The 26,806-nt window shown below is 42.7% G+C and overlaps 1 protein-coding gene across 1 annotated transcript in view; it reads left to right on the forward strand.

The window, feature by feature from the left end:
• The first annotated feature begins 1,006 nt into the window (after positions 1–1,006).
• The window catches only part of LOC120805180 (protein FAM102A-like), a 37,399-nt gene continuing 11,599 nt past the window's right edge, over positions 1,007–26,806 (forward strand). The window contains exons 1-6 of the mRNA XM_040155140.1: positions 1,007–1,122; positions 1,226–1,556; positions 20,912–21,032; positions 22,382–22,411; positions 24,106–24,222; positions 26,321–26,367. Coding sequence (XP_040011074.1) covers positions 1,414–1,556; positions 20,912–21,032; positions 22,382–22,411; positions 24,106–24,222; positions 26,321–26,367 — 458 coding nt within the window. The 5' untranslated portion in view covers positions 1,007–1,122; positions 1,226–1,413. The remainder of the gene's footprint in view (positions 1,123–1,225; positions 1,557–20,911; positions 21,033–22,381; positions 22,412–24,105; positions 24,223–26,320; positions 26,368–26,806) is intronic.

Consider the following 26,806-nt stretch of genomic DNA (forward strand, 5'->3'; position numbering starts at 1 on the left):
TTTCCATTATCGACTAATCTGATGAATCAATAAGTTGTTCGGTGTCTTCAAACTGCAGAAGCTGAACCCAGCAGACGTTTACCTTTTTTTTTTTTTTAATTTTTATTCATTGATTGTCCAAATAGCTGCAGAGTAATTTTCCGTAGACCAATGAACAATTTGGGCTGTAGTTGTTGTTTTTTTTTGTCTCAGTCTCTGGAGTTTCCTACGAGCGGAGTCCGGGGGACCAATGATGGACAGTTCTCGCCACAACGGACGTGTGTTTTTCACTGAGCGATGGCGCCGGTTACAGTGGCCGTCTGGCGGACCACGGCGGACGGTCGGGACCCCCGGCGCCGTACCGGCCCACCGCCCGGAGTCAGCGAGCGGGGCGGGAGGCGTCCCCCCCCCCCTCGCACCCTGGACGCGGGCACTCGCAGTCCCACGTCGTCGCTCAGGCGGGATGAGAAACAGTCGCCCCGTGACAACTAGTATCACGAGCAGCACCCGTCGTCCGTCCAACGTAAACGCAAGCGGGCCTGCGTGCATGTACGTGACCTGCTGCTGCTTGGAACGAAAGCAGCCTATTGCATCACCCCTTCAACATGTACCTCAACACTCCCGTCTCCTTGTTTACTGCTTCAGAAGGTGGTTGACTCATGCGTAGACCCTGCATCTGCCCCCCCCCCCGCTGGCTTCTGCACAAGGACGGCGTGTTCGTTTGTCTCTGCCCAGATTGGCCGTCCCCGTGCGTGCTGCGCGTCCACGTCCGCGTGTAACTCCCCGGACGCTGTTATCGGTGCTGTGTGTGTGTGTGTGTGTGTGTGTGTGTGTGTGTGTGTGTGTGTGTGTGTGTGTGTGTGTGTGTGAGTGTGTGAGCGAGCACACCGAGAGCCCCTGCAGCCCGGACTCGAAATCCTTGTGCGCACAAACACACTAACTTCTGAAAGTTTTTTTTTCCCAGCTTTTATTCCGAAAGGCGGCAACCGGACGTTACGCGACGTGCCCTGCGCCAGCTCGACGCGCCTTTTTTTTTCCTTCTCGGTACCGACGAGAAAAGCGCGATGAATCGTACTTTTCTCTGTCACTTCGGAGCCGTTGAGCCGCCGCGGACGAGACTCGCAGGACCCGCAATGTCTCCAGGTAGGTCCCCTACTACTCTTAAACCGCCTCACGTTCACACACACCCCCCGTTTTCCAGCTCTGTGTACGCGTTGTCAACCGAAATGCCTGATTCCTTTTTCAGCTTTCCGTGCTGAATCATCTCTGAGGAAGAGGAGTTCGCATGAAAACACACACTGAACCAGACCGGATCGACCGGAGCAGCTCGGTTTACACTAGCCGAGTTATTTTTTGTTTTGACTAGCACTTTGTCGGGGCCCATTTTATTTTATTTTTTGTGAGCTTTAGCCGCGTTTTCACGCCAGGGAAACAATGGCCTTCTTCGTGAAAAAGAAGAAATTCAAGTTTCAGACTCATCTGACCCTGGAGGAGCTGACCGCTGTGCCTTTCGTCAACGGAGTTTTGTTCTGCAAGCTCAGGCTGCTGGATGGAGACTTTGTCGCTACTTCTTCCAGGTAAATAAAAAAAAAAAAAACACCCTTTAAGGGGCATTTCAAAGTTTTCAGGTAGAGTTTTAGTACCACTCAGAAACGATGCTCCCTCTATCAGAGCGACTCTCACCGGACCTTAAAGCGTCTCGGTGGACGTGTATGGTGAGTTTACGGACTGGACCGGCCTGCCGGTGCGTCTGCTCTGCCGGATTCTCCCGGTGGTTTGTTCCGGTTTTGTCTTTGGCTCCTCCAGTGTCACTGGGGTCCAAAAGAGACCGAATGCTCACCTCTCGGGTCTCTGTCAAATTTTATAGAAAAGTCGCGGAGTTGATCCACTGGGGCCTGGGAAGCTGCTACTGCCCTTTTCCCCTCCTGGTGAATCAATTATTCCTTTTACTCTCTGAAATGTCAGCCAGTGGTGGAAAGGCGACCATTCAAACTTTCCCACGGTGACGTCTTTAAAATTGCCCGGTTTTTCTCTGACCATCGGTCCAGAACTCAAGGACATTTCATTAAAATATCACAAATGACCAAGAGAAGCTGCCAAATGTCTGACATTTTACACTTGGAGAGCGGCTGAAACGATGAACTGACTCCCCGTTGAAAACATGGTTCCTGAACTTGTTGCTGGTGTGTTTGTCAAGTACAGTGATTTTTTGCAGTGAAGATAACGGATTTCTTACGTCTTTGGTGATTTCTCTTGGGTTTTTACTTTTCTACAGGTCTAAAAGAGACTCAACGCTTTGCTGTTGCCTCTTTGTAAAATGTGCCATGAACTCCTGGTCGTTTTTATTGGGGCTTTAAAGCCGTTTCTGTTTTTCCTGCAGCGAAGCATCGAGGGGTCTGCCTGGCACCGAGCCTCTGTTTTCGCAGCTCAGACCGATTTTTCTCTGAGTCAGATTTAAACGCAGGGTGTTGCCGCCTTCAGTTGCCTCTCTGCGGGTCCGCACTGGCACCTGAACTGGACAACCAGACTAAACACAACAAAACCTCTTGAGCCAGCTCACGCTGGTACAATTACCACGCCTACTAGGTCTAAAGCCCCCTAAAGTAACGTCTTACTCCAAAACTCCGCTGCCCTTTTCCCCCTTTATGCTCTCAACCTGCTGATTCTGGTTAAAACGACTCTAGGATGTGGTGAACTAGACGCAGAAGACGGCTTTCATTTGGTTTTTCTGCGCTTGTCGTGTAACTCAGCATCCCCCCCCCCCCGACCTGCCGATAACAAGGACAGCTTTCATCTCCTCTCCCTTCCTTGTCTTTGATTCACTAGATGAGATTATACGGCCTTGAAAGTCGCCTCAGATGTCTGTTCCAGGGTTTTACACTCGTTAAGGGGTAAAGACGGGATGCGGCGAGTGTCCGGAGGCTGTTTGACCTTCTGTAACCCCGCTATGCCCGTGAAAAATCCCGCTAAAAGAGCCGCCAGGTCGAAAAACCCGCAGCGAAACATCCCAGAAGAGGCCCAACGACCTGCCCCGCTGCTCTCTCTCCGACAGACTCTGACCTACGAAGCCAACCTCGACTTGTAAAGCAATATGAGGCGTTAGAGTTAGATGGGAGGACGGGCCTGATTTTTCGAGGTCTGGCGTTTGATTAGCGCTCAGGCGGGGAAAAGATGCCCCACTTCCAGCGGTCATCTCGGGGTGTGCAGGGTTAAACGGGCGTTAAAGGATTCTGCGGTCGGTCTTAAAATGTCTGCACAAAACCCCCTTCTCTTCTCGTATGAGGACTTGTTCACGCCCAGTTTTTAGCCTTGTGTTCGAGCAGGCCTTTTCAACTTTAACAGACGTGTACGTGGGAGAACGTTTCCTCTGCGCCCTCAGATCGTCCTCTTTGTTTGTTCTTGACCGCCCCCCCCTCCCAGATCGTGATCATCTCGATCAGGTTTATGGTCAGCAGATTTTTTTAACCTTTCGTCAGTGAGCAAAGAGCAGATGGTGGGTTCTGAGAGGCAAAGATCATCTCGCTGGTTGAGTGAAACCTCAGCGAGCAGAGCCAGAGACGTACAGTTTTTAAGGAGCACACGTTCAGGCGCGCGACCAGTGGTTGATTCGTTTATTTTGCTTTCGCTTTCTCATTTCTCGCCTGGTTCAGCCGACAGCTGTTTTCCGCAAACAAGCTCCGACAAACACGTCTCTAGGAACTGCCTCAGAATCAAACAGTCTGAGAAGGGGAATGTTTTCGCATTAAGAGAGAAAGATCGTCTTCATTTACCGGAAGTCGCACACGGTTGTTGTCTCTGAGCGAACAACACATTTCGCATTTCCGCCGGCCTCGCTCGTTGTACCATCGGCGGCAGGTGTGTGTGCTTCTCGTGCCTCTTGATTAGGGCCTCGAACTAATGATTATTTCCATTATCAGTTAATCTTCCAGTGGTTATCTGGATTGATCGATTAGATGTTTGATCAGTAAAATGTCCAAAGTAATTAAAAAAAAAAAAAACCCCCAAAAAACCATCAAAGTTTCCTGGACTCAGAATTTCTTTTGCAAAAGTTTGCAAAATATAAGATAATAATATAAAATGGAGAAAAACTTAATCTGTTAATCGATCGACCCAGGTTATACTTGCTGTTTTAGTAACCACATTCATTTTAATACAGTCTGTCATAAGTCGTGGATTTGCGAAATGCCGCGACGAGTCTCGGATGGATTTCCGTGAAATTCTGTCCATATACTCATGATCCCCAGAGGACGAATCCTGCTTGACTCTGGCGGTGATTTTTGCTTCACGTCGGAGCGTGTCGGCAGCTTTTGGATGCGCTGCATGTGAACATCGCCGTTGCAAGCACGTCGCCAGGCCGGTGTGGGCTTCCAGCTCAAAGCAGTACTACAGCCTTGCGGAGCGGCTGCACAGCTCCTTGTTTAATTTTAGCCCTCCTCTTCATGTTAAACATGAAAACAGGAAGTCACAGACATGGGACCTCACACACAACCAGTAATTCCAAGAAATGTTGGTGCGGATATCGGCCCGTAACCGCTAACATGCAAAATCACACGTTCAGTGGCTGATAACGCTGACGTTCATCACACTGAGCTGCGTGGTGGAGAAGTCTGATTCATCTCGTTTAAAATAATGACGCAGAATGTGTTTCGGGTTTTTTTTGTGGAAGGATTTGCTAACTTGATTTATGTATCAAGTTAACAAAACCTCGATAGAATCCTTTTTTGTTTTTTTAGTTAAAAGTTTCTACTTTGACATTAAAGTTTGACACTCTGTTGTGCACTGATCCAAAAACGTTGTGTTTCTTTGGCTCTGGCCTCTGGGCCTCAGCTCCTTTCCTGCCTCCAGAGGTTCGCAGCTTTCACGAAAATGTTTATTTGTCGAAGTAACCAACTAACTCCAATTTGCTGAGAAATAACAAGCTAAATCTTCCCTCCCCGCAGCCCCTCCGTCTGAGGTCCGATCCTCAGCATCGTGGACAGTGACGTCTGAGGTCTCTGCTCTCTCTGAGGTCATTCTCCTCTCTGGAAGTTATATAACAGCTCAGGTCCCCCCCCCCCACACACACACACATCTCAGTTATCATCTCTGCCTGAAAACAAGGGCCTCTTAGAGGAGGAGGCGAGGGCACAGGGAGGCTCCCGCCGCCGCGGACAGAGATTAGCGTTATGTCACGGATCCGACAAACCCGGTCTTTGTACGGGGCCTGGCCCGGGCCGTGCCTTGTTGTGGGTCGGGAACAGTGGGGGAATTAACAGCGAGCTTATCCAGGGGACGCACCGCCTCGCATGAAAACCCTCCCAGAGTCCTTGTTGGCTCCGAGTGTGGTTGGAATCAGAAAGGATCACATGCTGCGAACTGTGCAGCTCTCAGACTGATACGGCTGGACGGGCTTTGTTTGGCCTGTCTGATATTTTCCAATCGGTGACACCAAAGTGTCTAGAAAACATGTTCCGTGTCCATTTTCTGGTCAGTCGTGGCACTTGTTCTAGACCTACTCTTGCAATAGATTTGCGTGGGCCGTGACCTCACGGGGCTGCTGGGATCCATGTGAGCGCTGTAGCGCGCAGCCTCACGTATCCTCACGTATCCTGCGCTCCCTCAGCGCGTTGGTTGTGGGCACCCTGAAGAGTTAATGCTACGGGTCTGCAAGATGCTGTCGAGCTCAGGAACCGCGGGGACATTATATCGGGATGTGAAGCAAGGTCAGCAGCAGACGGGTTGACAGCCACAACAGCGGAGGGTTTTGCAGAGAAACCAATACCAAATATCATGGCTGCTGCTTTTTCTGGCCTGATCTCAACATTAACAATACTGTGGCCTCCTTGAGTCTGACTATGCTTAGTTTTCTTTTTTCTTTTTTTTTATACTTTGTAAAATCAGAAGTTCTCAAGGATGATTATTTTTCTGGCAGTGTGATGTCTTCAAATGTCTTGTTTTGTCTGAAAATTCTCAGAGAAAAGCAGCAAATCATCAAATGTGAGACACGGGAACAACAAATGTTTTGCATTTTTCCTTGATAATTGACTCAAACAGTTAATTGATTCTCAAAATTTAAATGTTCGTCATTTTCTGGGATGAGACCTGAGACCGAAAATATTGACGACGGACACTCGCAGTGCCGTGCATTTACAACAAGTGGACATGGAAAATACAAAGAGTAGCCCGAGGTTAAAGAAGAGTTACATAAAACCCTTTTGTGCATGTTCAGTTTTCTTCTCAGAAATTCGGCTGGAAAGAGCTTGAAAGACTTCAGCAGTTCTTAGAAAAAATGCACAAGAACGTTAAACAAAGCAAGTAACTGAGTTATACTTATTTTTAGAACAGTTAATCTTCTTCTTTTTCCTAATTTCTGCATCTATGTTGATCTAATAAGGTTATTTTTTTATTAGAGAGCACTAAATTTAAGAAACTAAATGGAACCAAATGACTTAAATACTTAATAAACTAAATCCCCATTCAGATCCCTCGTTAATCAAGAGAAAACTTTGCTCCAGCTGTCCTGCCTTCACCTTGAACAGATCTGAAACAGGAACGTTCGGCCTTAAAAGACTTTTCTAATGCGGTTGTGTTTTAAAACTCACTCAGACCATATCAGATTTTTTTTTTTATAAAGGCTTTAAATACTCCTCAGTATTAAGAGGCATTAACCTGTTTGTGCTACCTTGCACTAAGAAAAAACAACAAGCATGTGCAAATTTTAGATTAAAATGAGATTTCACTCGACGAAGTCAAGATATCGAAAAACGTAGAATTTGAGAACTGGAATTTGAATTTTAAGTACGAGGAGCAGTATAAGCGTTGGAAAACGTCCACCGCATCCTGCCAGCTTTACACTTTATCTAGCCAGTCAGATTTGCTGATGGATAATGTGTTTTCACTCTGTGCAGCTTTAGGCACCAGATGGTCTCCATCCTGATTTGGCAGAAAAACATGATTTTCATTGCAGAACGAATTCAGCCTCTATCAGCTATGTCTTGTTTTCAGTTTGACATTTACATTTTTGCCATTTAGCTCTTTTTTTAAATCCATACTGTTCCCGACATTCACAGATCACCAACGCTGCATGAAGCCAGTTGTAAATAGTGTCAAGACACAACCACCACAATCTGACTGTGGGTGCAATTAACCATTTCTTTGATGGTGCAGTGGAAATAAGAGCCGAGGGAGGGAGATAGAGGGGATTTGTTGTGTTTAAAGCTCAAGAAAAAACAGGCGTGTTGGAGCAGTTAGAGGCCAAAGACACTTGAGAGGAGGGTGGGATCGAGTTCAGAGAGGTGGACGTGAAGTTCATCTAAAACTGTTTAGGTGAAGTCAGGGAGGAGGAGGCAAAGTCTGAGGGGAAACCTCAGAGGCTGCAGCGAGCGTTTCTGATGTGGCAACGTGGACAGATTGTGTTCATTTCCTGTTCAGATAATGATTTAACTTCAGCAGTGCAGCAATACAACAACACGCACACAGACACACACACACACACACACAGAGACCATATTTTCACGTGTTCAGTAAGAGCCTTAACCGTACCCTCTCACATGTATACAGATACATAGTGTCGTGGGTACCACAGGGTCAAATGAGGCATTTGTGTCCAAAAGGTTCAAAGTTAAGTTATTTACCAACATCTGTTTACTTTTATCACATTCTTTAACACTAATAACTAATTTGGCTGATGATTCTTATTGAAGAAAACATTTACAGGTAAGAAAAACTCCAGGTCTAAGAATAGGTGTCACCAATATACTAGTATTTAGTTTTGACACCAGTGTTTCCTGCAGTGTTCAGGAGCAGAGTTGGGCAACCTCATGTGTGTGACAGAGACCACCTCTGCTAACGTAATAAGAAGTCGAAACACTTTGACCTTCGGTAAAAAGAGTACTCTTGCTGTTTCACGCAGAAAATGTCCGGTTTTAATGAGCGTGGTGGCAAAAATCTTCAGGATCTGGGGTCATGCAACTTCAGCTAAACAAGATCCCGGTGGCCTGGAAACCCTTGTAATGTGTTTATAACTCACATGTTTTGCCAGTTTTTTTTTTTTTTTTTTTTTCTAACTAGGGCTGCAACTAAAGATTATTGTCTTTATCTTTAATGTCTAATTGTTTTCTTCATAAAATGAAAAATGTCCAACACAACTCCCCACAGCCGCAGGCGACGTCTTCAGATGTCTTGTGCTGATGTTGAGTTTACTACCGTGTATGGCAAAGAAAAGCATCGAATCTTCACATATCAGGAGCTGGCACTGTTTAATGTTTGGCTTTTTTCTTGTTCAGAGAAATGTCTGTAGTTATTGATTGATTACCGAAAAAGTCGATGATTCATTTTCCGCAAATCAACTAATCAATTAATTGATTAATTGGCTAACGATGGAGCTCTTACTTTTAGAGCATCAAGTCGGGAAACGGGCTTCCATTGAAAACATTTATCCTTGTTGGTTAGATGTCAGAGGTTCCCTGGAGAACTAGAAAATGATCCCAATGCCAAGCTTTCATTGTTACTACAATTTAGCCCAATGATTAGTAATGATTAGTCGCCCAAGAGTCCATATTAAAATTATCAAGAAAAACATGTTCAAAATATACCGTGAAGCACATCATATGTACACACAATCATATTTATCTACACGCAAACCTATGATTTCTCTTATACATAAGTGTGTTTATATGAATCGGTTCGGTTTACGGTTGTGTCATCTCCACCTTTCCTTTGAGTGTCTACAGTGAAGTTAATGGGTAAATTGTTATTGCAGCTGACGTGAGCGGTGGCCAGAGCTAGAAAAGATTGCATGCCGTGGTTGTAGGACACTGGAATGTGTCTTTAACATGGCTACTTGGAGAGCTTCTTTATTTGGCGAATTTGCTCTTGAATTCCTGAGCTGTATGCGACTGAAATCGGCCACAGCACTTGTCCAGTATCCTGTCGTGCTGTCGGACAGTGTTGTCAGGGGTCGTCCGTTTTTCCCAGTAGGAAAGTTCAGGATGTAATTCTTAGGACCCTCAGGAGTACCAGGAACTTTTGGGTGGAGTTGGCAGAGCTTCCTGACTGTCTGTTGTCAGGCGTCACCAGCACTTAAATTGTTGTAAATGGCCTCGGTGAAGTTTTTAAGTGAGCCGTCTTCTTCTTTGTATTGTCATGGAATGTTCAACAACAGTAATAACTTATGCGAAAGATGATGAAGATAATGGCTCTGGTCTCCTCCAGATGTGTTGTTTCTCTAAATGGCATCGGCTTTTTTTTTCCTCTGCATTTTCGCATCTTTTATTTATTTAGTTATTTTTTTTATTTTTTTAAATTTCTTTGCATTTTTTTAGGGCATTTTCTTGCCTGTTTTCATAGTGCGACAGTAGAGCGAGACGAGGAGCGCGGGCAGAGAGTGGGTGATGACGTGCAACGAAGGTCTCTGGCAAGAAATGAACCAGGAAGTTCACTGTTACGTGGTGTCCCCGCATCGCTTCTGGGTTTGCTCTTGGACGGTGATGAATTCTTGACTTCGCCCAACAGGACACACATGCCGTTCTGTACATACCAACACGCATGCAGTTGGCACACAGCAGACGATGAAATTAACGTTGCGCTGACTCTCACGCCTGCAGAAAGCATACATCTGGGTTTTAAGTTCACCAGATAAAATCTTGTTCAGTCCACATTTCTTTTAGCTAATGATGATGCACATGCAGGCACCCAACTCATCACTTTGTTGGCTCGTCCCTGTCTGTCTTTCATCTCTCTCAACCTGCATTTGTGTATGATGCACCCTGGACCTGGGAAAATGTACAAGATAAGCTTGGCGTGGAAATGCTGCCTTCATGTCATGCATTCAAGCTTCACTTTACATTCAAAAAGTGCTTCATGAGGAATCTTATTGTTTTAAATAGTCAATTTTTATCCTCTCTGGTGTCTCAGGCCCTGTTTTCTTGTGTTATACAGTATGTGATTGTTGCACATTAATGATGTGTGTTCCCTATGTAACTATGTGACGCCTAGTTTTTTGCATCGCCATTTTGGTCAGGGTCTCTCTTGTAAAAAAGAGAGTGTCTTCCTGGTTAAATTGGGGATAAATTAATTAAAAAAACTATCAGCTGTGCTGTGTAGCATTGCATCATTGCACGCTCAGATGCAGGCTCTTCCCTGCTGCGACCGTTTTTGAGTGCCAATGTTCTCATGGGATGTACTGTGAATCGGCCTGAGTGCAGCTAGATTCGTTCCTAGCTCTGTGGAGGAGCCACGGTTTCTCCTGTAGCGATGGCACAGAAGAAGCCTCGTCATTAAGCCCATCGGCGTCAGACTGGCCAACTGTTGTAGGCGGTATCGCTTGGTGACGTGAAAAGCCATCAAGCGCGTTTCCATTCACCTGTGGAAAATTTGGTGTGTCAATAAAAATAAAATACGGCAAAGTACAAACGGAGACGGACTTAGTGAATAGATTATGAAGTAGATAAAGCATCTGAGTCTAATGTCCACTGAAGAGACGATCAGGTCCGTGGCGAGCGTCAAATTAATACAAGAAACAAACAGAGAGGCCAGATTTCCATCACATTTTTCGCATGGCTGTCGATTGTTTAAGGTTTTGGCGGTGCTCTTTTAATCATGTCATCTAGTTGAGCCCCCTGCTTCTGCCACCGTTTAAAGGAACTCAACTGGAAAATTAGCCCCACCAACCCATAACATAACAGTAGTGGATGAAAACATGCATCAATTTGCATTTTCTTTTGCTGATTCTCTTCACATTTGGTGGAAATTTGCGCTACATTTGGATGGATTCATTACTAGATTGAGGAGAACGAAAGAAAGTTCATCCGGAGCCGTTTTGACAAACAGCAAAACATCCTCTGGTTTCTGCTGCATTTGTGTCTGTATTTGTATCCGTCTTTCATCAAAATTAAATATCTTTAAGGTTTTGTGCTGTTTATTCAGAAAAAAAGAAAAGTGAAGACATCTAGGTAGGGTTGGAAAAATTGAAAATGGCATTTTTTTTTTTTTTTTTAGAATTTAAACATTTTATAATTTTAAACAATTAAATGATTAATCAAGTAAATCATTGGCAGATTAATTGATAATGAAAACAATGGTGAATCGCAGCCCTAACTTTTTATAATCAATGGACCTTTTCAGTCATTGACCAAACAAAAAGACAAAAAAATATCTGGTTCCACCTTCTCAAATGTGAGGATTTCTTTCTTTTAATGGTTTTATCTTTGAGAATTAAACTATCTTTGGTTTTTGGAACGTTGGCGGCACAAAAAAAAAAAAAAGATTCATCATTGATCAAAGTTGCAATACAACAAATTACACAAAGAAAAAAAAAAAAGCATGGCTGTCAGTCAAGTAAGGCCTACCGCTCCTCTGTACCAACACCCCACTGGATCTGCTAAGAATCAGCCAATTAAAAATGGAGAATTTGGCTTTGTAGAAGGGCTTGAAAGATCTTTAGGAACAAAGTAAGACAAAATGTCCCCCCATGATTGAAGCCATCCCTGGAACCACCTGTGTCTTACGGTTTTGTCAACCAACTTATGAAACGACCTTACCAACAAAATGCGTCTGCAGTGCTTCTGTGCTCGAGAGTGCACCTGTGAGGGAAAGTGTCACTTTTTTCACCTGGTCGACACTCTTCAGATGGAGGTGAGGTAGGACATTTGGCGTGTGAGTGAAGGGAAGAGCTGAATGAAAAGGAAGGAAGAAGTCCACAGAGGGAGCGAGTTTGTGGGGAGAGTTAGAAATCGACCGGGACGAGCAGATTCCCAACAGCTGTTTCCTGTTTTCATCTCACTTTTCCAGCCGCTGGCGTTTTGGTGGGATGTGAGGGGAGGTGTGTGTGTGTTTTGGACATTATTCCTCTGGTATCTGGCCAGGTAATCAAAATAAACTCCCTCCATTCAGGGGATTTCCTGTGAAATTGATTGTTAGAGCCTACTTCTCCAAGATTGACCTTCTTATCTTGATGTTTTGATTCGGCACAAGGTGAAGAAAATGCCGTCCCGTGACATAATTGAACGGCGCTTACACATGTGGAGCTAACTGCTGAAAACTGGCCGAGCTCAGGCGAGTCGCCGTGTATCTCATAAACGAATAACGTAGACTGCAGCACTTCGAGAGAGCGAGAGACGAGGACAAAGATCAGACTTCCGTGTTATACTTTGTTAGCACGCAGGTCGCAGTAACATCGGCCATGATAGAAAAAAGGAAATTTTAGCAGTTGCAACACGGCTAAGCTGTTACTCAGTTTTCCGGGGATTTTTTTTCAAACGCGTCGTAAATTTGTGATACGCACTCGACTTCTTGGGGGTCATCGTCCCAAAGTCTGATTCCGGATGCTTGGCCCTTTTGACATCTCGCTAGCGTAGCTGTAACTTTTAAGTCTGGCACGTGGTCACGTGTTGCCGTCCCAGTATCAGAGCTGGTAACGTTAAATGATGCAAAAGAACCGTCACTAAGACTAAATGTCCTTGTCTGAGAATAAATGATAATAATTAATGTTGATGCACCATTTCTTATCACATGCGCTCTTTGGGATCGGAAGGGTGAAGAGTCCCACTTGTTGTTTGTTTAATTGCCGTTTTAATTGCTAATTTATCATCTGGTCCCGGGACAACTGTTGAAAATTAGCCTTCTGGGTAACTATGGTACATTTACAGTGATGTTGATTAATGCAGGGGCCAGGATCCGTGTTCTCTTCTACAGAACACGTGGGTTTTTTTTAAAGGTCGGTATTGACAGCGAGGATTGACCCTGTGCGCTTTTGGGTACAGGAACATCCTCTCTAACTCCTCGCCCCACCTGCTGCCTGCCGGTCCGCCCTGACGTCACCGTCCCCTCAGCAGGATCTTTCTGCTTCCTCAGCACTCTGCTCTCGGGCTGTTTATCTGAGTCCTCGATGTGACCCGGCCCGGCCCGGCTGCTGTTTGTGTTTCTGCTGCAACCGGGGCCCCCAGGAGCCACGCAGCCAGGATGGGAGATAAGGATCCCATACCCCTGCAAAGCTGACATGTTGAGTCATCACGTACTGGGTCGCTGGGGCGACTTAATGTTTACATTTCAGTCTTTGAGCTGACTTTTAGGATCCAATCACAACTTTAGTTTGTATTCTTTAGTCTGAATCGTACTGGAGAAATGTACTTTTGTTGTTGCGTTTGTTGTGTTTGCTTCATTTAGGTTCCGTTTTCCCACATAACAAACCAACCAAGATCTCTTCAGAGGTAACATGGACTCAGAAACAGCCCGATTACTTTGCGGAGCTTCGATAACCTCTCCTCTTGCCAGATTGCAGATTTTTGGCACCAGGGAGAAGGTCAAAAGAAATCTGATTCCAGTTCCTGTAAATTAAGATCGGCATGACAGATTTACTTTATATAATTATGTAAGGTTTTCCAAGCGGCAGGAACAGCTGATTGGTGATCGGCGTGAGTGTAGTTGTACACGTAAACCACTGCAGTCCTCAGAACTCTTTCTCAGGGTCTGCCGCCTGATTCAGAATGAAAAACATTTCCCGTGGACGAAGAGACATATTGTAAATGGAGCAAGTAAATTGTCAAAGGTCCAATACAGAACTACTCAACAAACAAATTGTTTTGTTTGTCTTGAATTGTTCATCTTGTTTCAGTCGAACCTTATTTTCCTTTAAAAAAAAATAAATAAAATTTATATATATTATATATTTTTTAATATAATTTTTAACCAGGGAAGTCTCTAAAACATGTTTCAACAATGCTGTGGCGAGATAGTTTACAACAACAAAGATTTACAGAGTCGACAACAATGTGATGAGAGTCGCCAGCGTGACCCCGCGCTTGTGAGGTGGAGCTTTACCCTCCGCAGGCAGAACTCCCCCGAGCTGACACAGAAGTGAACGAGCGTCTAACTTTCTCTCTGAATGAGCATTTTTACAAGTAAATATAGCCGAAATACAGCGCAGCCGTTGTCTTTAACTGATGTGTCTGCTGATTTTTGTCAGACAACGTCGTGGTTTTAAAATCAGGATTTCAGCAGGGCAGAGCAGCAGCAGCAGCTTGGAAGTGACTGCTGGTTAACATGTCGTCCTAATCTGCCGCGTTTCAGGCGCCGTTTAACTGTTGTTCCGCTGTTCGACAACGGGAAAACAAAAACGTGTAAACGAGAACAGCTCTAGTGGGAATCCGGGTGTACTAAATTATGGTATATGTGAGCGCAGAGAGTAGGAAAGAAGCAAACAGATGAAGGGTGGTCCAGCCACATACTAGGGTTTGACCTAGTCTTGTTGTCTGTCAAATCTTGGAGCACTGGTGGTGGCCTTGCGGTTACCTTGCATGCCATAAAACCTCCATGTTTCAATGCCAGCTGGGTACCGTTGTTGCATGTCATACCCCTCTGTCTCTTCCCATGTTTCCTGCTTGTATCTCCACAAAAAAAAAAACAAGCTGAAGAAGTACTTCATATCATTTCTTCCTGTTCCCAATTAAAACCTCGTCTCTCATTTGTTCCTCCGCTGCTTGCTCCGGTGTTTTCTTCTCTGAGGTTTTCTGTTCAGTTCCCCGGCTCTCATTTGCCTTTCTACCACTTCCTAACCTATCCTGGGTAGGATATAGTCACAGGAATATTTTGTTCCATCACTTGTTGGCTGCCTTTGATTCTTGCCCTCTTTACTTTAATTTGCGTGTAATTGTTAATGATGGAATTTGAGCCTGTCCTACTTTTTTCTCTCTCTGAACACTAGTAAATGTAAATGGATTAGATTACTCTTCAGGCTGGCGGGAAAATCGGCCTGTCTGCAGATTCTAGCTCTTCTCTCTGTTGTTTTATGATCTTTTTTTTTTTTTTTTTTTTCTCGGTTGTGGTTTGAGGTTCTGAGACTGAGTTAATTTTTGGATGCCCTTTCTTTTGGGGATTGTTTTTCAACACATTACGGTGTCTCTGCAGATGTTCTTTTAAGTGAACATTTAACAGTAGCGACAATGGATTAAATGTAGATAATGCTAGCATTGTTGAAGTAGCGCTGCTTTCCTGAGCTGCTGAACTTCCATCTTCAGGATGCAGGAAACATCAGGTCTTCCTTTATTTTCAGCTGTCGGAAATTATGTTTGGTTGTGGGCCACGGCAGTTTTCTGTTTGAAACAGCACTAATTCGGTTGGATTGCCCGCAGGACAAAAGCAAGGAAAAGGACACCCACAATGATGGTCTTTGTGTTAGTTTTTCTTTGCAGGCGTTATCATGCCGGGCTTCAGCCCTCTGTTTATGTGAGCTCTGTTCAGCTGGAGTGAGAGCAGCCCCAGTGCTGTCTACTGTCACCGTGGCCTGCGTTTACAGCACAGGGCTGAAGTGCTGCTATCCACCTTTTCTTTTGGATGAGTCAGGTGTCTTTGTGAAGCCTTTACAGATTGAAAAATTCTCAGAAGACGTACAAAACATCCACCTCTTTTACGTGGAAGGACCGATGGCGTTTGTAGTGTGACCGCAGCCTCAGTCACGCATTCCCACTCGGCTGTAACTAATTGATCTTACATCCACAGTGGTTGCTGCAAACCAACAGTTATTGTCATTATAGAATATTTTTTTGTTATTCCGTTGAATGTAAAAAAAAATAGTGAAAAATGCCCTTTGCAACTTTCCAAGGAGGCCAAGGTGAAATCCTCAAATGTGTCGTTTTCTGTCCAAGATATTTAATCTACAATGATGTTTTACACAAAAAGTCAGTAAATCCTCACATTTGAAAGGCTGACTGTAACGTACATGACTGTAACAATGAGCTGATTATCACAAGAGTCGAACAGCTGATTATTTTCCTGTCGACTAATTGGTTCAGCCCCACATTATTTAATGGATGTACTCAGTGTCACTTCCTTAGCGGAATAAGACTTTTGGTTTGAGAACAAGCAAGTTTCTAGATTACAGCATAAGCAATGGCTTCACTTCTTAAATATGCAGCCTTTAATACCTGTTCTTTTTCATTTCAGATCGGTGTTGTGTTAAAAGAGAAATAATTCTTCTGTGACGTTGGGTGTAACCTCACAATTCAGGGCTCACGTACAAGTCGTATGCAGGCTTCGTGCCTCGGGATCGGATTTAGTGTCAGATATTTATCTGGTTCAGATTCGACTTTAAACAGTGTGACAGTTTCACGGAACAGCTGAGACCGGAATCACGTGTGTGGCGAAAAGTCGGAGTTTGGATAATGAGCTTCAGTGTAAACAGAGCCAGAAAGCAGTCAGTTAAAAGCTGTACTGGAGGATTTCTGTTAAATGTTACACCCCAGCCTCCTCCCGCACAAAAAGGAAAACCCTGTGAGAATAAAAAGAGTGAACGGAGGAGGTGAAAAGGTTGCAGGTGAGATTAAAACCAAACGGCGGAGGGCTCATAAAAACGTCTGGGGCTGAAAGAGAGAGTGGTGGTGCGAGCGTCTCCTCCTTCTCAGAGCTGCTGGCAGAGCGTCAGTGGATTTGAGGAGTGTGAGGTTTCCATGGAGCCTGAACAAAGCCATCTGGACTGAGGAATGTGGTTTTGGAATGCTCCCCATTGCACACTGGAGAACCAATAGCAAGGGGTTTCTGATAAGAGCTGAGTGTGTGTGTGTGTGTGTGTGTGTGTGTGTGTGTGTGTGTGTGTGTGTGCGTGTGCGTGTGCGTGTGCGTGTGCTTTTGTGTCTCTACTCTTGTAAGAACCTCACTTGTTTCCAGAGATAGAAGGGTGAGGTAAAATCGAGGACATTTTCACCTCTTTTCACTTCTTTAAAGTGTTTGTTTAGGACTGGGATCTTGATTTAGGGTTAAAGAAGATTTACAACATGATTTGTGGCTTTTGTTTTTGGTTCTTTTAATTTTGTTTGGAATCCCCAGTCGTGATTTCTGGCTAAGCAAGCCCGGACCTTTCATTTGTTTCATTTGGATGGATTAATATTGGTAGACATTCTAGTTTTAAATAAAGGAAAAAAATAACAAAGCCATGTCAGGTTAGAAGGACTAGGGTTGCAACTAACAGCTGATTGCATCAGGGATTGATATATCATCAGTTTTTTCAATTATTTGTTTAGTCATTTAGTCTGGAAATGCAAAAATTACATTACAGTTACTCATTTGCAGATGCTTTTATCAAAAGCGACTTACAAGTGAGGCAACTTAATAGTTCAGTGTCTTGCCCAAGGACACTTCAGCGCACGGACAGGAAGAGGATTGAACTGCAACCCATGGAATCAGTGGACAACCCGCTCTACCAGCGGAGCCACAGCTGCCCCAAAGTCAATCACACGATGCAAGACTATAAGTCCTAACAGCCAAAAAGGGCTTTTTAAATTGCTAACTTTTCCAGAACCAACAGTGAAAAAAACCCTAAATATTCAATTTATAAGGATATTAAATGGAGAAAAGCAATAAAACTTCATTTGAAAAGCATTATTCAAACTCATAAATCTAAAGGATTTTAATAGAAAAACACCTACATTTTAATGAGGCCGCTCATCAGGTCATTGTACAACCAAAGCAAAGCAAAAGTGGAAGTAGTTCGGCTTTGACGTGTTTTGAAAGCTGTGAAAAAGGATTTAAAGTGTTTGAAGGATGAGAGAGAAGGAAGGAAATAAAGTGGTAAGAATCACACAACACATTGTGGAGTGACGGTGAATAATGGTGAATTAGATGGGGGGGGTGTGAGGAGCAGCTGCTGCTAATTTGTACTATAGACTGTGTGTGTGTGTGTGTGTGTGTGTGTGTGTGTGTGTGTGTGTGTGTGTGTGTGTGTGTGTGTGTGCGTGCGTGCGTGCGCTGCACCTTCTGTCTCACACGATAACCCTTAAAACCGCCCCGTACGCTGTAGCAGCTACGGGCGTAAGATTGAAATAACACTGTAGATTCAAATTGACTAATAATGCGATGATTGTAGCTGGGTTTTGCAAATTTAATTTTTCCCTCCCGGCAGCAGGACACGAGGGCAGCTCCCTCAGTCGTTTTGATGATGGTTGATCTTACCAGCACCTTTTCTCCATAGCTAGATTTTGCAACAACTTTAGGCCAGAGTGCCGTGCAGTTTTGCTGTGCACCACTGGGCTACAGTTTCCATTTGTTCTTACAAAACGTGCACAAAATATGATGCACGGTTAGGGCATTCAATTTGCTGAGCACATTTGTGATCCCCCGAGGATGGCCGCCTTCGGACTTTCACCACTCCGTGACCTTTTGTCCTGCCCCACCATCAGGATTAGCTTTAGACTGGAATTTAAGATATTAATGTCTTCATTAATCACGGAGCGGACGCTCAGATTGTACATTTGGTCCTCTGATCTGCTTCTGGGATGGAAAACCTTCCCTTCCTTCCTGATTTACCGATGGCGATGACTGTTGATGTAGAGATAGCAGCTAAACATAATCTGTTTGATGAAGCGCTGTACACTGCATTTATTGTTTACTGGAGCAGCTTTTAAGTCACCAGCTTCATGACAATTCTTCAAAATCCGGTTGAAAAAACATCACATAGTATGACTCATTCATCTTTTACAAATGTGTATATATATATATATATAACTATTTATTCCCTTTTTATTTACTCTTTCTTTAGTTTATTCACTGCATGTTTCTTTAATGTTGTTGACTATAGGGTTTTTAGCTAAGACTTGTCTCAGGAAGCTGAGGGGATACCTTCCCTCTCCCTTGTATTGTGTCGTTTCAGATTGTTATGGCATGTACTCAATATTATTAATTCATTTTCCAAACAAACCGGGTAAGCCCGTTTCATTTGATTTAATATTTGGAGGAATAATTATGGTGAGTTAACGATCAGTGTTTGTGAATTAAAAGTAGTTTTGACTTTCTGCTTCGTTAGATGAATATTAAGTTTGTGCAAGTTCAGAGGTTACTTTGTTAGATGGTCAGGGAGTTGCAGAACTGTACAGGTACTTGATTGTTCTCAGGTAGCTACAATAGAAACAACTCGTCGGTACTACAATTTCTCTCTCGATAGCTGTGCCTGCGATTTACAAGTGGTGCAATTAAAGAGGCGTCATGCAGTTTAAGTGACTCTAGAAACATTTGGCCGTTCGGTTGATGTACTTCTCCTCAGCATGACGTCGGACCGAATCCAGTGAAAGTTTCCAAAGCGAGCTGTTTGCCATTTAGGAGGAGGAAAACACGACTTTTTCTCTCTTTCACCGGTGTTGTTGATAGAACATTCACACAAATTATGGGGCTTATTTAACAGAATGGTATTTAACTGAATGATGGTCATTTACAGAACAGTGTAGATTCTAATATCTTAGAAATAATGAAGACTAACCTGCACGAAACGGTTTTCTTGTGACTTTTTTCCCAACTATAATTGGTATGTATCAATTTGGAGTTCAACTTCAAACGTCCTAACTGTTTTTTTTTGATGTCCGCTTTTTAGCACCAGATATATTTATAATTAACTACAAATAACGCAGTAGGTTTAGTTCTACTCACAGTGAAAAACTTGCTTTTAGCCATGCCAGCAGTGTGGCTCGGTGGGTGGCAGTGTCCACCACTGTGGTCCAGACTGAAATAGCCCAACCAATTGTAGTCTAGTGTATTGTCTTCTAGTAGAATAAACACAAGGGAATACTTTATAGACCACTTTAAAAACAAGACTTTAATTTGTTAACGAGGTTTGAAGATTGCAGGTGTTATTCAGAGCTCGTTTTGTTCTGTAGTGACTCAGGGAGGCCATATTACTCCGAGTTTAAGCTCTGATAATTGGCTTTGGATGTTTGAGAGATTAATGAAAAAGTCTCCCAAAATACACATTTTGCCCCAAAAAGAGCAAACATCAAATCTTCACGTTCGGGAAGGGGGAACGAGGGAATGTTTGACTTTTTGTTTGGAAAATGACCTCAAATGATTTATTGGTTATCAAAGCAGTTAATGATTATTTGTCTGTCAATCCACTTTCATTAAATTGAGTAATTGACCAATAGTTTTAGCTGTAAACAAGTGTTGCCTAATTTTACAGATGACATGTAGGGCTGCAGAAAATCAGCTCTTGGTGGGAATCTTGTTTTGGCAACACAAATCTACTTTCTCCCTTCTCTTGCCGCTGCAGTGTTTCTATGGCATTCCTTGGGAATTTGTTGAACTGCCATTCACATCAGCTATTGTTTTCCGGAACAAACAGATCAGTGACCCAGTCTGCTTTCACACTTACTGCTGTGTTCCCACCCGTTCACCAGGATGTACGGACACCAACATGCTTTCCACTGACATTTCTGACAAAGCAAACTGAAGCCTGAAAACTATTGTAAACTTGTTTCCTTGAGATGTTTTCTTGTCAGTAAAGCAGGAGGGGAAAATCCTGACAGACACACCAGTTTACACGTCGATAATGTTGTTCCAAACGTGACGGCTGGTCACTTCAGTGACTGAGCGGCTCTGATGCTGCATCTACCTTCTAAATTGTTGAAAGAACGAAATGAAACACTGTAATCAGAGTCAGAAGGCATGGGAATCAGCTCCATAATCCAGTTAGTTTTGGAAAAACTTGCTCACAACATGTTTTCTCAGTGTTTCTCTAATAAATGTGATCCTCAGTGGACACACTGATCATGAGGCTGTGAGACAGGGATGACATAACTGGAAAAAATGTGTTGTTCTTAAGTGAAGTGAATCAAAATTAGAAGTTGTCAAGCCTTGAGAATGTTTGGGTTTGACCTACATGTCAGGAAAAGTTTTGGGGGGGGGGGTCCTTGTTGAGTCCTGGTCTATGTATAAATACACACTTTAGGGTTGGTTTTATATATATATATATATATATATATATATATATATATAGAATATAAAAAAACATATATAATATTTTACATACTATGTTTGAATGTCTTACTCAAATTATGATTAGGCAGAAATGGAAAGGCATTTCGTAGGGAATAATTAATTGGAAGCATGAGAGTGCTTCATGTTCATCAGAGAGGCTTATGTGTTCCTCCTCCTTTTTTTTTTTTTTCCTTTTTTTTCTTTTCTTCTCTTCTTCTTACAGAGAGGAGGTTCAAGAAAACTGTGTTCGCTGGAGGAAGAGGTTTACATTTGTGTCGAAAATGAGTGCCAACCCCCACACCGGAGTCCTGGATCCATCTGTGTGCAGGGTGTCAGTCCGGAAGGTATGACCCTTAAAAGTGTCCTCCTCAAGTCCGGAGATGGACTAGATCAATACAATGTCTTAAAAGAATGGGATTTAAACCAAACAAATAGAAAAACTACACTTCTGTTGAATAAGAACATTCAGTTATGTGGTCATAGACTTACTTCACTTGCATTCTGGCGTCATTTGCTGTTGTGAAGGGTAGTTTTTATCCAAGTCCGTTATTTTCTCATAGTAGGACACCAAGGATTGTAGTTAGGTTAACCAATGGTTTGGTTACATCAGTCAGTTAATTAGAGGTAAAGTGGCAGGAATCAGCAATACGGCGATGGTTGGCTGTGCTTTAAAAGCCCTGATCCAGAACAGTGGTTAAACTGTTGACTTGTTGACTACTTTTGGAGCCATCCTAATATATGGTTGTAATGCATAACTGCCATCCAGTAATTTTTCATTGCAATAATATAATAATAAGGTCTGAATCGACCAAAGTGATTTCCAGGTCGAGAGATGTCAGAATGTCTAGGTTATAAACGGCAGCGTCATATCTCTTATTGATGAAACCACATTACACCGTATTTTCAGGGAGACAGTGTGGCTTTGGCAAAGAAGCGTTCTGCTGTGCTCTTTAAAGGCTTTTTGAAAACTTTACGGGGCTGCAACTAATGATTATTTTCATCACTGATCAATACGCTGATTATTTTCTCAATTAACAGATTAATCATTTGGTGTATAAAACAGAAAAATGCCAATCACAATTTCATAGTCTTGTTTTTTCTGACTAACAGTCCAAAGCCCAAAAATATTCAATGTACTATTATCTAAGACCAAGAAAAGCAGCAAATTCTTACATTTGAGAACCTGGAATCATCAAATATTTGTTATTTTTCTTTAAAAAAGTTACTATGATTTGATTTTTAAAATAGACTAATAGTTGCAACTGTAATATTTTGGATGTCTACAAGATAACAGTGGTAATTTACATATAACCATTGTTTAAAATGCTATATTTAACTATGTAGACAGGACCTACTTCACATTGAAATATAGTCATTTAAAATTATGTTTAAACCATAGCTATATGTAGGCTAGACATCTGAAAATTCCTTTTTAACCATGTGTATCCACTAACAAACTTCATTTACAAAAAAAATGCATCCACAATATTTCAGTGCAGACTCGATGCTAAATTTCCCATGTGAACTCTGCCTTATTGCCATGCTCGGCTTGAACAACGCAGGCACCCTGAGTGCGGTCTCGGCCTCTAATTTCAGCTCTGTCATTGGAGCCCTGTAATCGGAGACCTCTCTAATATGAAGTTGGATCAGCTGAATCGCTAGCTTCATTACTGTTTTCCTGTTTTCCCTGCAGGAACTCAAAGGAGGAAAAGCATATACGAAGGTAAGAGCTTGTGTCTCCCTCTCGGTTCGCCTCAGCTCTCACGTTTCAAAAAGGCGCACAAACAGTTACAGATGAGCTTGTGTCAGTCTCTGTAAGCCTTAAGGCCATATCGTGTAAATGTTGGCATTTCTCACAGCACTTGGACGAGCATGCCACCGGCCGGGCACAAACATAAATAAAAAACCTGTCCGCCTCACGTTCACATTTGTCCGGAATCTGCAAAACATCCTGCCAACACCTCTTACCGTAATTGTAACAGCTCCTGACAGATGAGTCATGTCTCGTGAATGAAAATCCAAGGTCAAACCCCTCGTGAAGATTAACTTAAGTTGCTCCGTGGACGTTGCCTCCCAACAGGAACTGCTTCCTCTGTTTTCGCCTTTTCTCCATTTAGATTTCCTTCAGCTAAATTTACCTTGCTTCCCTCCTTAGAAGTTGGCTTCCTTAAATACACACCTATGAAAACAGAAGGTCCCTAAAGAAAGGGAAACCTGGAGAATGAAGAATGGGATCCTTTCCCTTGGGTGAGCTGCGGAGGCAATTTGAAATAACATCACAAATGCGGTTCAGACGAAAGCCGTTTCCACATGGCAAGAAGCTTTGAGGTTTGTTTGAGAGATAAAAGTCATGTAGACGGCCTACCTATCAGTGTTATCTGGGGCTGTGTAGAAACCCCCGACCTTCACTCAGTAGGTCGGGGGTTTCTAAACATGCAGCAAGTATCACATACTCGGACCGTTAGAACTTTTATAGGCACCAAGAATAACGGTCCCTTCTCATTAAACTCATAAGGTCATATTTTAGACAGGGAAAGACAAGGACATGGAACGCGTGATTGTTTGTTGTTTTAGGTAAAAAGGGGACAAAAAGGCCTCCCTTGTGCCACATTCATGTCACACGGGATGGATGGTAGAAATGGGACAGATTCCCGTATAAACAACTAGCAAGTGTTCATGTTACCGAGATGGTCGTCTGATTAGAGTTCGTTGTGTGAGAATTAAAATACTGTGCAGTGAAGGACGTTTACATGCGGCCCAGACCGTCTCCGAATGTGGTCTGACTGATGAGATCTCAAAGGCGTCCTCAATGCTTCTTGGGTTCCTTCATTTGTGCACAGAGTCACCCAATCACACGACTTATTGGGTGTGAAAAATCCAGTCTCACCTGTTAGGTGCGCCCCAGAATCTGAGAAGCCGTCCCCAAACGGGAGGCCGACAGCAGTCTTGCTCTGGCCTTCCTTTCCATATTTTAATTAACTGAGGTCAAGGAGACTTTAACAAGTTGGATCACCCACACCACCAAAAGATGTCTACCCACAAAAATGTGGCCTTTCAAACTGTACACCTGCTCACTCAGTGTAGCTCAGTTTAGAATGTAAAGTGTAATTATAAAAAAACCTACCCGCCAAAAGCTTTTTGCCCACAGTACAGCCCTTTTTAAAAGTACAGGTTTCACTCTACGTCTGGCTGGATGTCTGTTAAGACTGACGTGTGGTTTTTGCACTCTGTCATACACTAAAACTTCAAAAGCCTGTGACATTTATCATATAAAGTAGCTTGCTGTGCTAATTGGTGGGTGTTGCAGAAAAGCAGTCCTCTTCTAAACACGTGCCAGAAATAAAGGCCAGTGTAGCCCACCATCAGTGAGTCTAGAATAACCTCTGCTCAAACGTCCTTCTCATCTTCACCCCTCAGCTGGGCTTCACAGACCTCAACATGGCGGAGTTTGCTGGTTCTGGCTCCACTGTGCGCTGCTGTCTGCTGGAGGGATACGACACCAAGAACACACGGCAGGACAACTCCATACTGAAGGCAAGGAGATGGGTATCAAGTGACCAAAAAAAAAAAAAAAAACACGGAAAAATATGCAAATTGAGCTGAAAAAGCAGAAAGGAAGACGAAATGAACTGTTGTGGATATTATGTTGTCATCAAGGGAAAAGGGAGCTTCACTTGAGAATTTTTTTATTTTAAAAGTCTTATGGTACAAACAAAACTTTTACGGTGTCGTGAATTTTATCGGTTCCTTTGCCTGAGGCAAACTTGATCATTAACTCTGAGACTTTGACCTTTGGCACTTGAGTTTTTCATTGATTGCTTCCACTCACACAACTTAAGTCAGCAGCGGGCAGAGCGGAAAGGATGAAGATCAGTTGTCCCTTTGTCATGTGGAGGACAAAGGGACGCTTTGTTTAAGCGCTTGGTTTTTTCAGTCGAAATGAAAATATATTTCAGTACTTTAGATCCATCTAGAGCTGATCAATCGGTTTGTGATTTGTCGGTCCCTCTTTTGAGCTCTCAGTTGTGAGGTCTTTGCTGCTTTTCTTTGTCTTAAGTGATTGTAAACTTAACGTGATGAAATTCTTTCACCATTTTATGGAGTAATTGATTAACCAAGAAAATATTCAGCAGATGAATCTATAATGAAAACAATCATTAGTTACATCCCTTGTTCCATAGGCTTCCAAGAGGAGTGGATGTTTTACCTTTTCTATGTCTGTATCTCTGGTCATGTTAAACCCAGGAGGAGCAGCCACAGCTCTGAAATACTTTATAGCCCGTGTGTTAAACAGCTACGTTGAACACAGTCCAGCACCAAGTCATGGTGATTAATTTAGTTCATTTTAACTTCGTTATCCTATAACGAAAACTTGAGTTGTCAAAGCACAGTTTAATATGAAAGCAGATTACAAAGAAACTGCAAGTGTAAATACAGTTGCAGCTAATGATTGTTTTCATTATTGAGTGATCTGCAGTTTATTTTCTCAATTCATTGTTTGATACATAACTTGTTGACAAATTGTGATAAATGTCATAGAACCCCACAGACGTATTGCTTTGTCCAGTCAACGGTCCAGTACCAGCAGATATTCAGTTGACTATCATATATGAGAGACAAAAGCATCAAATCCTGCCACTGGAGAAGCTGGAAGCAGATAATATTTTGTATTTTTGCTTAGAGAAAATGACAGAAACTGTTAATCAGTATAATATTCTTTCGATCAACTTATCAATTACTCCACTAATCGATTGAGCTGTAAGTATAGTTACTTTGTAGATTCATCGATATTCAAAAATCTCCATTTATCATCAGTGCTGAACAGTAAGCTGCTAATTTCACATGCAGCTGAATCTGTTTAATGTCTCTGTGGGTGGAGGAGGTTCTGGTTTATTCACTGAGGGGTTCGGGAACCCTGCAGCGCCACCCAGAGAGCATCAGCACAAACTGCTCTTTGCTTTAATGAGCCGAGAGAGTCCCCGTCGTGTCTTTCCTGTGGAAGACTTCTTGCCGTATGCGTCAGCGAGCTTACTGGGAATTTATTCCAACCCTTTCCAGTTAGTTTTATTATTGCTCAGTCCGCCAGCAGATTGTTAGGTTGAAATGTGTTCACTGTCAGTGATTTTCTGAGTTTGAGCTACTCTCTTTTAGTTTTTGCAGCTTTACACTTTGATCCTTTCTTTTTCAGTTTGGTTTTTAAATAAACCGAGCTGGGATGGGTGCTGATTAATTTTTGTGTCAGGGTCTGGCGATTCCTGTGTGATAAAGACAGAAATAGTGATTTGATAACACAGTACGCTGATTAAAAGGCTGCACAGGGATGCAGTCAGGTGTACAGGAAGGAAACAGGAAAGGGAAGGAATGTGATGCTGTACAGCAAAATTAAAAAAAAAACAAAAAACAGCGATTTCACAACTATGGAAAAGCATTTCAACATTTTGATTGTGTCCAATCAGAGATAGATTTGATAAGTTAATTTGAATTAACCCTTGATTGGCCGTCAGACATTTCTGTCTCTTTTCAGCACCTGAGCTGTTGCCTGTATTTGACTTTGAGATGTGGAAGACTCAGAGATATCTTTCAAATGAGAGGAAGAACAAATGTGTTTATTTCTGTGTTTTGTTTCTTAAAGGTGATCATCGGGATGACCCTCCTGTCTGGAGATCCATGTTTTAAGACGTGAGTAGTTCGAATTTAGATTTAGGACGGTCTGTCTGTATGTCGCAGTGATTTCTAAAATCCTAGATGGTTTTTGATACTGTTATCATTGTTTTTTTTGTTTTTTTTCCTGTCTTACCTTTTTAAACTCCATTGTTTCTTTTGTCACTTTTGCGGTCTGTGTTTTCTCCTTTTTGATTTTTGATATTTTATCTCTCTGTCCCTTTTTTACCATTATCAAATTTAAACACTTTACTAAAACAATTCCAAAAAAAAAAAAAAAAAATCATGTGTTTGGAACTGGTGATCTAGATTAAAGAATAAATGTCCGGCTTGTTAAACTGCAGATAGCCTGTATGTCTGTAAAACAGTCAGGAGGCATTATGACTAGAATTCCATTCTGTAAAGCTAATTACATTAATGCACATTTTCCTGGATAGTTCTCGTGATGATTAAATGA

Source organism: Xiphias gladius, chromosome 19, assembly GCF_016859285.1.
Source record: "Xiphias gladius isolate SHS-SW01 ecotype Sanya breed wild chromosome 19, ASM1685928v1, whole genome shotgun sequence".
NCBI classification, from domain to species: domain Eukaryota; kingdom Metazoa; phylum Chordata; class Actinopteri; order Istiophoriformes; family Xiphiidae; genus Xiphias; species Xiphias gladius.